Raw genomic sequence first — 13,357 nt, forward strand, 5'->3', positions numbered from 1 at the left:
TACACAAGATTGGAGAGACTGTGGATGTCGCCTAAGCATCTGGTATTGCTCAGTGTGTTGCTGAGGTAAGCAAACCTCACCGTGAAAGAGCCCAATTTTCTCGACGATAAGGTGTGGCGTGAGCGAGCTGCGGTACTGCGAGACCGTCGGTGGCTGCATGGCAGATTCAATTGGTCTGGGTCACCAGTCGTTGGGTTGGCTCCTCTTGGATCCTCATCCCAGGAGGTGGCAGGTACCGACACAATTGAGTTGGCCATTAGAGGCATCCATCCTTCGTTTTTCTTCAGGCCCAAAGCAGCAAGCTCTAGAGAAGTGAGCGGTGGTGTCTCCAGTGGTGGGATGTCTTATGAATATATGCTGTGGACTTTTGGAAAGTGACCTTTCAGCTTGGTTTACTTTTCATGATGTCACTGCATGGCAGAATTATTCAAAGACCCAGTATCTAAAATGGCTTGATCATTTGCATACTAGAAGTTGTTTATCACATTGAGCTAAAGGCATTTATTTCTGTTAGTTTAACTCCTCCAGGATGATTTCGATCAATTTAGTTGAGATCGGGTCGTGCAGGTTGAAAGCCTCAACTCGCTAGGCTGCTTCAGCATAGTGTGCGTGGGTCTTTGGGTGCTCGTATCCACTTGTTTGGATGCTTAGGCGTTCCGGAGTGCTTTTGTTAAGGCACCCTGTCCGTTTTTCTCAGTTTAGGGTTTTTTTTGAAATAGTTGTTCTGCGCTTGTGTGGCAGTGAAGCATTAGTGCCAACACAAATGTTGTCGTCAATGCTGATGTTAAGGACGGGGATGCTGAAGACTTCAACCCTTCGATTGGGTCCGTCATTCTCACTTTTCTTCCCGATGCAAACCAGTTGACTCGTTGGGTATCAGTATTGTGAGAAATCGCTGGATTTCCGTGTCCCCGAAGAACAATACAATCCCTTCGAAGAGGAGTTTCTATGGCATGGAGTGTCATCCGGGGCTTCAGCCTTCAACGTATTCTTGAAGATAATCTCAAGTTCCAGCAGCCATCTGTTTCTTTCATGCAGTCATTTATTCCACATACCCTGAGTCGTTATGTGACCCCACGCATTTTGGTGGGGCGCCACCAAAACTCGTCAACAACGACGCCCGTATCTCGGAACTTGTGAAGAGTCTTGGGATTTGGATCCTCAATTTCTTTTAACTTCCTCCTCAAGCACGCATTGGGTGGCTCCTTACTGTGAACAAAACAGGCGTTCAGACCACAACGCAACATTTCTTCGTGCTCCTCGTGAAATCCATATTTGACAATAGTAGGCTACTTTGTTGGTTGGTGTTTTAATAAATATGTGCCCTCTACGTTCATCCACTAGTTTGTTTTGTTTCTTTGGAGTTTCCAGACCCCAACGATTCATACAGTTCTCATATTGGAGGTCTGCCCCAAAGGGCTGACGAGATGGTCCTTCCCGACTGGGAGTTTCATATCCAACTAATCTGTACAACTAAAATTGATGTCTCCTGAGAGCTGTTATTTTCCTAGGGGAGGGTGCCAGTATAAGATTTGGTGGTATTTTTACGTAGGACATTTTCATGAACTGACTTAATCTATCCTATATTAACTCGTTCATTTTTGATGTCCTTGGAATGTGCTGCTTCCACGTTACTCTTGAGAAGTTCAGAGGCTGGTCCACTGCTGGATCACCCCTAAGCGCATTCAACCATCCAAATCTTTGAGATCAATTGCTTGCGAATCAACAGTAGACTTATCTTGGCCTAAAGCGCTATGCAAATGAATTTAAGCGAAAATGCTCGGCTCTGGTGATCATCTGGTATATAGCTGTCGCACGCTCTGCAAGAAGTACAGTGGTCCAGCTACTGCCAGATCACCTAGCCTTAAACAGCCAAGGCTTGATTGACCACTTAATTCCATCATGAGGTCGGTGTTTAGCTCTATGCTCTAACCCCTCATCGACCCATGCCTGTCGTGGGTAGAGGGAGTCCTTGAAGCTTTTCAACTGAGTTCGCGCCAATTATCGGTTACATGCCTTCCCATGATTGTCTCCTTTTTCAGGCCTCCCAGGTGCAGCCGAATGCCGGGCGAATCGTGATTTTCTCGTCTCCGAAATGTCCGATGAAATACAGGAAATAATCCGTGGACTTCAGCTGACGGAAACTGATGCGTCCGAACTGTTTGACGATGATTTGGCAGCTCTGCATGTCACTAAAGCCACTTTCGATAGTCGTTTGCAGTTCGTCGAGGATTGGCTCAGCAATCCAGGAGTAAGTGACCTGTGTTTCTGAAAAGCCGTATCTTTCGTTCGAATCTCATCACCGGCACTCTTCATACCGGCATTCTTCATACACTGATCAGCTGAGCTTCGTTGATTTGTCATCCCTCAAATATTGTTTTGCTCCACTTTTGTCGGGTTCGTTCAGACCGCCACTTTCGAAAATAGTTCACTTGTTAGTACACTTCAGTTTTATTTATTGCGAGTGCCAAATTCCTAGTCAAAATTTGGGTAACCTTTTTTATTCACAGATCTTGGTAGACCTCACTATCTACCGATTTCGTTCGCTCTTGGCAAGCTTTTTTCAACTCCGTATTGCGGCTGCCGAAAATGCAACAATCTGCTTCACAAGCTGTCATTTTGTGGGTTTACTAGTCGCCTAACCAGTACAACTTCTTTGCAGCCGGATAATGTTCCCACATGCGCACGTGACCACCTTCAGTTAGCAAGAATTGGACTTTCTGAGTTGCTTCTACATATGGATGGATCGTGTTTATATTCTCCTGTAAAAGGATAGTAAATTTTGCCTAAGTTAAGTGCATTTTGGCTCTTCTCGGCAAAGACCTTTTTTTATGAAGAATACTTCATTGTCCTTCTTTTAGATGTCTTGGCTCTATGACACCCAGCGGTGTTTAGAATTATTCTGCATCATGTCTCGAGAACAGAGCTATGCATCTTGTTTGCTACCTGTCTTAGGTACATAGTTTCACCCTGCATGTTTTTCCCAGGTGGTCTCGTCATAGTTGTACCAACGTTTTCCTATATGACTGTCTACTAACTTACGGCCTATTCGCCTTCGACCATCTCAGTTTTTGACGCAAGTGGATGACAGGAGCGTACGGATTCATGTCTCCTTTAGTGACTGACATGTGCGAAAGTTTTTGTGTGGATGTGACGAGATCCCCTCTGTCGACATGCCGATGGTACTGGTTTCCTCCTATTTTTGACTGTTTCCCGTGCACTATATCGTTTGCGATTTAGTGACGCTGCTGTTCGATCGCTTGTGGCCGAACAGTTTTCTTTCATCTACTAGCCTGGAGATTGCAGATTCCAGTCATCCTGAAGGTTCATGAGGTGCGCTGTGCTGCTGATCTTCAACAGGGATAATACATTTATCAAGCTTACCTCGGTTGTTCGGCTTCACTTTGGGGAATGAAACAGTACTTTGTTTGCTCGATGATTCGTATGGCGTAGTGCACGTTCGAACCAATCTAACCTCACAGCCATAGCTGGTGCTGCAGTTATTCACACCCATGACAATGTACTCGTTTACGGACATGCAGCAGTCAATTGATGATGACCACGTGCTTGATGTCGTTGGAATCCTTAGGATCAGGGGTTTAGGTCTCAGGTAGCAGTTATATGAAATTTTCAGGTCCTTCGTTTGTTGAAAATCAGTGGCTCTCCATGAAAATAACCCTCCTGGTACTGACGGAAACAGCTCGCTTCTTGGAATAGCGTGGCTCTGAAGACACACAGTTTCGTTCAAAATTCGTTTTTTTCCCACAACTCTGGTAGTTCTCAGTGCAGTGAAGGACGTGAAACAAAACATTCCTTTGTTTTGCGATTTCAGTGATATTAGGCCCGTATAGTGGCTTTATTAGGTGGAACCTCAGGGGGATGTGCGACCGGACTTTTTCAACTTGCTCGGACGTTTGTATGAGTGCATCGTTCCGCACGGACTCCCGATTCCGTCGATTGATCTGGGTCCTTCGTGCTACCAATTTAACCCACCTGTTTTTGGTTACATGAGCTGTGATAAGGACGTGTCCTTAGAAAGTCCTCCATGAGACCGAAACATTCTACGAAGCAAGACAGGATTGACAGATATTGCAGACACCAGCGTGCGTCACATGCAATCCATCTAGCGCCTTATGTGTAGTGTTGTACCGATTCAAGACGCTCTTGCCTAACGGAACAGCCGTAACGGGGCGGATTTGGTATTATTCCCATAATATCATTTTAAGCTGGTTGGGAGTCACCAACCGCTCACTGGTAGTGTGTCCTCATTTGGTGACGAGATATTTTCAAGCAAATTGCCAGGCGCGGAAAACAGCTGCAGGACACAGGGGATAGTGTCTTTGTGCTTTCAAGGCCAAATGATCACGTGTCCTTGTGTTACAATATGCACAGCTCCGTGTCCGTCGTACCCACGTGATTTCATCCTTTATGTTCACTCTTCTACGGTTCTTCGAACGATTTTTTAACCAGCATTCTTGTGCAGTTCATCCTTTATGCCAAGAACACCTTCAGAATGCTGAATTTTGAATTTGGGGTAAGAAAGAAGTTAGTGGGAGAATGTGTTCTTTTGCGGCTGACCATTGCGGTTAGCGAACTTTTGTGATAGCCGCCTGAAACCATTTGCTTGCTTAAGTATATTCACGAGTGAATTAGTAAATGGAGGCACAGAGGTTATACGGTTGAGTCATGTTGATTACGTGATGGTTAGACAAGGTTGTAAGACTGGTGTGGCCCGTAGGCGAACATAAGCATAAAGAGAGTGCAGCTTATTTTAAATACGGTCTGGCTTATGCCACCGAATTCCAATAGCTTCTGATCGATGACAGCCAGCACATTCCTCCACCAACTTAGTGCATTTCATATTTTTCATTTAGGAAAGGCTTTGTTCATGCAAACACAGCCATAAACCTCCAGAAAAGTACCTGAACTGCACCAAGTGGCTGTCCATAAAACAGTGGTAACACGAGTAATTCAATTGCGAATCAAGCAGTGGCGGTTCACTTCGAACGCTGATTGACGAGTCAAATATCCTCGAAATTGCTGTACTTTCCAACGAATTTCGGTAGTCTAGGACTGTCCTGCCTTTCTCCGTGGTGTACCTCTAGCAGCTTTGTGTTCGATGCAATATTCTGTTTATTCGAGCCGGAGAAAAACGTTTTGCCCGTAGCACCAGTGTAGGATGAATCTGCGTACTCAACTTCCCGATTGTAAAAATAATTTTCAGATTAGTTCATCGTTTGTGCCCCTAATAAACAAGTGTCACGTTGTGATCCTCCTTTAGGCCAAAGCGCTGCACATCTTTCTTGCGTATAGTTCATGAAAGTGCTTCTGTTCCCATATACGACTCCCCCACCTTTCCAGCTATTTCTCTTCACGTGACTGGTTTGACTGAACGGCTCGTTTGTTTGTCCTGTATTGTGTTATGTACGCCTGTGTCTAGGCCCATATTTGTCTGTCCGTTTAGGAGAAACTCAGACCATCTGCACTGTGAAACACTATGTGACCACCACAACTACCAGTATCTTCCTCTTCACCCCAAATTTCCGGCATATTGACTAGTCGCCTGCAGTGCAATCCGCACGTTGTTGATGTTTGTTTTTATGTGTGAGAGGTTGAGTGAACCTTTTAGCCGAAGAAATCTGTGAGAATTGAAAAAGGTTAGGTTCCTGATGTAAAACAGTCAGACAAACATGTATGGACTAATTCAGTGGCCTTGGTTGATCATACTGGACCTTATGGTAACCTCTATCAGGAGTAAATTGCATTTAATTAACAGGTGAAAACAGCCTTTTAGTAGACCCCAGGGACGAGTCCATGTTCGTGAGGGGGGTTGTGCATCTCTTTTCGGACTCGAACAACCAAATAAACACAACAGCCAAAATTGCACATCAATATCTAGCACAATAAAGTACCTGAAAAACTTGATAATTCTGGTGACATTGTAGACAGCCAACTGAGTATAAAAATGGGAAATGGTGTCCCTGAACCGTATAATGATCGAGCGGAAGGTTGCGCAATGCACAATGCTGCCGTTACTGCTGTTTCAATTTGAAATGTTCGGACTTTATGCAGAAGGGATGGCGAGTAACTTGTCTTACTGTCAAACAGCCACCAAACAAGGGCGATGGGAACACTAGGAGTGATGCGCAATCGACTGACGGTTTTTAAGGTCGACACATATACCTTAATAAGGCCCATTGCTTTACTGCACATTCTGCAAAATTATATGTTGAGAATCACGTCTTATGAGAATTAGAAGAGGCCTTCGCAATGAGAGTTCTGCTTCTTGTCCGAATAATGTGGGGAGTGATATCAGAACCTAATCATTGTAATTTAAGCGCACCGAAAAAAACGTTCCAAATGGATTTTGTTGGAAGAAAGCGCGTGAGAACAATATTTATCGTGGCGTTGACGTGGCCACTGTTAAACGTTACGAGTGAAATGATAAACAAATAGAGCCACGTATTTCCTGCACGCCGGGTGAGCTACCGCAGAAGTCGCACCACTTTGTACTTATGCGTCACACCCTAACATATGACCTGACTCTCATCAACCTAACAGATTGATAGCTGATGATCGTCAACGTCATGACTAACCCTCTTGTGTCCTTCTGACGATAAACTGGAGGTTTGTATTTTTCAACCACCAGTTGCCCTGTTTCCATCGCCTATAGTTAATTAATGTTCCGTTTGATGAACCTGATTTCTATCTGGTTCTGAATTTCTCTGTTGGTGGATGCTACCTGCCAGTTACGTTTTTATTATTTCCACTATGCAGTTTTCTGGCAAAGGTCAGATTTTTTTCACAAAGGGACCTTCCTTTCACAGACAACCACTGTCGAGTTCTGCTCACAAAGAATGTAATTGTTTGCGACCGAACCAGACCCATTCTAAGCGAGTCATTGTGTTGTACGTTTTACATGATTCCTCAATAAATGAGTTGTCCCCAGACGTTTGAAGCAGTCAGAAAGAAGATTGATTCATATTTTTTAGGCTCTAGTATCCTTCACCGTTGATACTCGGGTAGCATGATCCTGGAAGAATAGGAATCTGTCTTAGTCCCCTCTGTGATCTGGCTGGCGTGTCAGTAGTGTCCTCTATGTGAGCGGAATGACCTAGGCTGACCCTAAATGACTCGGTGGCAGGACTAATTCAAACACAAGCACCACCACTACAACGAAACTTACCTCCAGGTTTGAGTAACTGTAAACAGTATATATATTACATTTGAGTTCAATGGCTAATTTGCTTCGTCGGACCAGACTCATTTTTTCCGTGTGAATTGACGAATACAGTTACTCATCGCACACAAACTAGTTACTATTTCGTCGATATTCTAGAGGTGTCGGAAAGTCTACCTAGCCGTGGTCATTGCAAGGTTCGACAGCTGTTTCGTGTTCACAGGCGTTCTAAATGTTTTCCGCACTTACCACAGTGGTTCCGTGCTGCTGCTGTGTAGTGTTCGCTTGACAGATTTGCTGACCTCTGTTTTTTTATATCAGATTGTCTTCCTGGTTTTATACACTGTTCACGGAATATTATATATGAACCATAAACCGTCTGTGTGTCCATTGAGTTCCCTTCAACATTCATGCTGGGGTTTGAGTTATTTGGTCACATATTTTGGGTGATTGCTATATTGAAGATACGCTATTCTGTCACGTTACCCGATGTGTACTTTTTAACTAAGATCCTTAATGTGTGCCAACACACACAAAATTCGTCCAGCTGTAGCACCCTTTCGGTGCCTAGCTGCCATGCCATCTGAAGGTTGCACGAGGGCTGGGATACTGTCAGGTTGCCCAAGCCTAGACAGGGGAAGTCGAGTGGCGGAGGTCGGGTTCGAACCACGGACCTTCGGGCCAGTGAATTCGCGCTCTAACCACTTGAGCCATCTCGTGCCAACACAGGTTCAACGTATATCTCAGCCGGTTTTTCCCACCCAGATTTCATCTCGCATCGACTCCAAACAATACGCCAGTCCAGCGTATGATAAAACCGGACTATGAATTCCAGTGAGCGTTACAGTCAAATTCCTTGTGCTCGGATATATGGAGACCCTAGTGGATCTCTCCAATGAACTTGGACAATGGGTTCGGAATAAACCTAGTTCGCAGTTCTGCATTGACCGGGTGATACTCAGGCCAACAGATTCAAGAATTATTTATTTGGCCTGTTAGTCGATTCGGAGGTTTAAGTCTTTCATGTAACTGTTTGTGTGAACAGGCTGAAACATTTTTTTTCAGTTGCACTGTTTCGCTAATCATTATCGACCACATGCTTTCTTTCTGTCCCGATTGTCAGTTCGTTGTGGACAGTGCCGGTGAGAAAGCTCTGCAACAGTTACTGAGTGCTGCTCGTCGACTAACGGACTTGACTGGTACCAATGAGGAGCGCAAAACCATACAAGACTTGTGTTCAGAAATACAGAACCTTGGACTGTCGTTGAACGAGCATCGTCGCCGTGGTGATGTACGTCGCACCTTTTTTGTTTGTTTGATTATAATGACACATTTTTAGAAAAAAAAATTAAGATCACTTGTCCGTGACTGGGAAATTCACAAGCTTATTTTCCAAACTGAACACTGAAATTAAGTAACGAAATTTGATTGGTCCGGAGAAAAATGGGAAGTTGTACAGTAGAACAGTTCTGGTAGATAGAAGGCGGAATTTCGAAATCGTATTAGGTGTCTCTGTCGGGCTAGCTGGGATGGATCAAGTATTTGTGTGACTAAATAAATATCTTTAGTGTGATGATCGGGTTGTAAAGTAGTTTAATGGGATATATATGCCCTTGTCATTGGGAAAAATCGGAATTTTTTGAACGCGAATAACAGGTCAGATGTACAGGATTTTGTCGAACGTGGACAATAAGATGAAAGCGATGCAAATGCGTGTCCACAAATCCTCATATGTGTTGTAGATTTTCCGTGTCGTTCGGTTGTTCTGTCATCGTTTTCCCGCTCTACGTCAGCTCGCGACTTTAGTCTTTCCAACGCGTCTCCCAAGGAGCTGTTCAGTAAATTAATAACCAACTTTATTTCGGTCTTCTGAAGAGTAATGTTGTATGCCGACATAGTGCAGGCCACACTTTAGGCCAGTCCAAACTAGTTGTAAAAAACAGGACATTCCGGGATGTGTGACGTTTATTTATCAGTACCAATGTATGAAACGTCCGCATATTTAGTAAATTTTGTGGTTTTACCTAAAATTTCAACGGTTCACATTTTGGCTTTGCTTTCCCATGCGGCTTTCAATGAGCGGTTGCAAATGGAGCGTGGTTCTCTCACACCTTATTGTGAGTAACAAATGTAGCTGCTCAGATGCGTTCCTTATATGTAATTACGGCATTTCTTGGTACATTCCAAGGTTCTAGGGAGTTTGGTTTACTCAAGCACGTTCCTCTCGGGCGTTGGTTGTTAGCAGGGGGAGGGATATACTGTGCATACAATGTTCGATTGACCAAGTTGATACCCTGTGACGTGTACTTTCGAGGGGGTTATGCTGAATTCCATTCAATCCCATGTCATTGTTTTGCCAATAAAAGTACCTTTTACGGCCGTCCGCGCACGGCCTCTTCAAGTGCTACCTGCCCGTCCTAATTTGGACGGACCGGCCTTCTCATGTTCTCAACCAACTGGAACTCATTTTGAAGTTGACATCAGTTGTTCTGTAGCTTGCGGCTCATCGTAATTGTTCTTCTGGTCCTTACCCGAGAATTTGGGACACCCATTGGTAAGGATCCTCAGACGCGAACACTTAACGGCATAAAGTCAGTCAGAGTTTTGTGAAAGCAGGGAGTTGAGAATGTAGGATGTTTTCAGCGGAGCGGGGAGAAGAGTGAGGGCAATAACGTTTCGGGACATCTTGAGATAACCAGGAACAATTTCTTGCAAATGACCAGTTAAAACTGAGGCATTTTGGGGAGTCTGTAGTTGATCCGGCAGCATCCTGTGATAATAACTTTTGATTTAGGGTGCCGTAACAAGACAACAGAGTGTAGCATTGGTAAACCATTCATCTCCGGTTGAACAGAGACAGCCTTTCTCATTGGACTATGAGGGTCCAAACTCACAAAAACAAGGAGTGAGATGAGGCGAAGCATTAATTGGAACAAGTACTGTTCCCGTATTTATTCCGTAGGATACGGTCTAAGCTCAGACCAGTAGGATATTTCCCCACATTTGACTGGGATTTTTTATCCTGTTGAGTTTTAATGCCAGAGCTAATTGCTGATCTCTTCATTGTATCTAGACGACCCTAGCTACACTAGGTAGTCCTATGCTGCTCACCTGGTTTACCGCTTGTTTTGAAGTGTCTTTTCTCTACAGCCAGCCACTTGGTCTTAGTGTGTTCTAGTCCGCCTATCTTTCAAACAGTATTGTCTGATTTCTATATACCTGGGTAAAAATATCAATTTGTGCGAACAGAACGTAATCATCCCCTATTTGAATGACTGGGCGAACCGCACCGAATTCCTTGGTGCCAAAAGGGCTTGTATAATTAACCGATCCGAGGTGATCCTTATTGATCCTTATTGATTGAATTCCCCGTGACAACTTATTCGTTGAGAGATGGAGGCATGCCATAAGACTCATTAGTCTTTTGTACGCACGCTTACGCTAGTTTCGGCCTGGAGAACATTTTGTTTCTGCGCCGATTGTGTACTGATAGTAACTCATATGCTGGTTTGTGATGGACAATTAATTTGTGAAATGCTGGTTTATTGTCGATAACATTTGTAGTCCTCAGGTTAAACCGAGTGACCTATATGTAGTGACGATCTCAGGGTTAACTTGGTCCCGACTGATGGGTCACCAACCATAATTTTGAAATATCGTTCTAGGTGTTGGGTCAGAGTCATTATTCAAACTGGAATGTGTTTGTTCTCATCATTTGAAGTTTTTCGGATTCCTGTCAAGCTTGAAATTAACTAACACTGATGAACTCAGGCACGAGTAAAATAGGCGTCCTTAAGATTCGAATTCCAAGCTTTCCTGGAGAAAATTTTTAGATATTGAGGAAGGCAGATAATGGGACTTCACCTACTGTTGACTCTTCTTATCATGGCCAACTAGCTGCAGTGAAAGTGGTTGCAAATCAGTTGTTAGCGTGGTTATAGATTTACGTGAAAACATATTAAGGTCCTCTGGACACGGGCTTCAGTTATGAAGGCTTCCCCTGGTGATGCCCTAGGATGCGATATGTAGAGTGAATGCACATAACTAGTGTAGTTTACTGTTCAGATCTCCTGGTCCAGAAGCTTGCCATCGTTGTTTTCCTTCCGATGCGCTACCTTAAATCGAATTTGCTTGGCCTTGTATTCAAGAGAGAAGTCTTCTGTTTGAAATGAAGGATACCGGTATTTGTACCTGTCCTAGATGGCCCAAGTAGTAAGAGCGCGAATTTACGGACCGGGAGGTCCGTGGTTCGAATCCCACCTCCGCCTCTCGACTTCCCCTGTCTAGGCTTGGGCAACCTGGCAGTATCCCAACCCTCGTGCTTCCTTCGGGTGCATGGCTGCTAGACACTGGAAGAGTGCTATAGCTGAACGCTTTCCTGTCCGATTGCAAGTACTCCCTTTGCTGATGAATCAACTGCAACCGAATGGCACCGTATTCGATTGATACCAGGAGGGTTTCGTGTCAACCAGTCTCTCAGTTCACTTATGTTGTACATACTCTTCATCCGAACACGCTACATTAGGTGTCTGGAATAAGTTCACTCTCCGTGTGATGTTTTATTGAAATATATCTTACGAAAATATATCTTTCGTCACTCATACAGACTGATTTTGGTGGAGATAAATGTCTACCTGCACTCTGTAGCCAACCGGCCAGTCGAACTACTGTAGTTTGACCTGTCATCTGCTACAGGAGTGTGCAGTGAGGCGGCCAACACACCTTCATTTACGGAAGCAGCAGCGACAATGGTGCCTTTCCTTGAGGAAGGATAGGTTAGAAAAGACCGGACCTAAAACCCGCACACTCCGATGACCCAACGGTTAAACGTGACTGCCGGTCGAAATACTTCTATAACCAAAGAGTCTGGTGGTGCTCAAAAGTCCCCTGCTCTGCGCAGCTGCGCTAGGAGTGAGACGGTAGTACCATACTCCCTGCTTCCTCGGGCCAGGTCGACCTCCTACAGCCAAGTGGGCCAGACTATTGAGTCATTGGCTACGGAAAGGGTCCCCAAGAAAACCCCAACAGCTGCTGCCTCACGGTCCAGACTCTAAGACAGAGGCTAGGGACAGGGTCCCGGTACAAAACTCTACATCCTCTTACTGCCTTATGAATCAGAATTTTGAGTCAAAGGCTCACGATGGGGTATTTCAACCAACCCCCTTTTTCGGATTGGACAACCGGCAAGTGTCATTCGCTCTTGCAGCTCTTTGCTCACCGTCCTACTCCCACACTCCATCCTCACCCATCGAATAATGCAGTGCGATCAACCCATCTGCCAATCCCCTAGCCACTATTCTGTGTCCAGACTTTCGCCCATAAAAATAAACAATAATAACTTACTAACCTAAAAAGATCTGATCCACATTACAGCCTTTAATGTGGGTACTCTGTGTCAAATTAGGCAATAGGTATCCCTTGCTGAAACCTTGATTTCCCTCTCTATTGATGTATGTTGTGTCTCTGACTGTTGTTGTTTCCTCACTTCGGTCGTGCACCTCAAGCCGCTTAGGACGAGCTCCAACGTTCCACATTCCGCTCTTCGGGTATCCGGTGATCCTAACGCAGTCGCCTATGATACCCACGGTATGGGAGTTGTACTCAGCCCCACGGCTGAAAGCGCCTAACTGGACTGGATCCCAGTAAACAGTTAGTTGTCTGGCTTAAATAAGATTAACGCAGGTCGATGCGGTAAATGGTGTTTGTTTGTCGTATCAGCATACGCACCAACGAATAGCAGTCCTGAGACTGAGAAAGACGGGTTTTATCAAAATCTGTTACTACTGCTTCGGTCAGCATGAAGGACAGGTATAGTAATCTTGGTGGGTGATATGGACGCCCAAGTTAGACAAATAAATCGGGAAGAAACTTATTTGGGTGGTAGATCTGGAGTCGGTGCTGTGCGTACAGATAACGGGGAACGACTGTTTTAGTTGTGTGCAGATCGTTGTGTGTCCCTGGTCAGTACATCGAGTCACCAACCGCAGGACAGTCGTGGATCCAGTTGGGCCAAGTAACTATCAGTTAACAATGAAGAGCGTCAATTAAAGATTATCTTTACCTCTGGTGTATACAGCTTGACTCTGATCATGCTATCGTGCGGCCCGACTTTCACTTCGCTTTCGTAGGCATTACGCGTGCTAAAGCAGAGCAGTTCCATTCACCAGCTCCCACAAG

General features: G+C 44.7%; 1 protein-coding gene across 1 annotated transcript in view; it reads left to right on the forward strand.

The window, feature by feature from the left end:
• Positions 1 to 2,042: 2,042 nt before the first annotated feature.
• Positions 2,043 to 13,357, forward strand: part of T265_03834 (hypothetical protein) — a gene marked incomplete at both ends in the record, with an annotated part of 75,777 nt that continues 64,462 nt past the window's right edge. Inside the window, 2 exons of the mRNA XM_009168415.1 lie at positions 2,043 to 2,251; positions 8,304 to 8,471. Coding sequence (XP_009166679.1) covers positions 2,096 to 2,251; positions 8,304 to 8,471 — 324 coding nt within the window. The remainder of the gene's footprint in view (positions 2,252 to 8,303; positions 8,472 to 13,357) is intronic.

The sequence above is a fragment of the Opisthorchis viverrini genome (assembly GCF_000715545.1).
Source record: "Opisthorchis viverrini unplaced genomic scaffold opera_v5_57, whole genome shotgun sequence".
Taxonomy (NCBI): Eukaryota; Metazoa; Platyhelminthes; class Trematoda; order Opisthorchiida; family Opisthorchiidae; genus Opisthorchis; species Opisthorchis viverrini.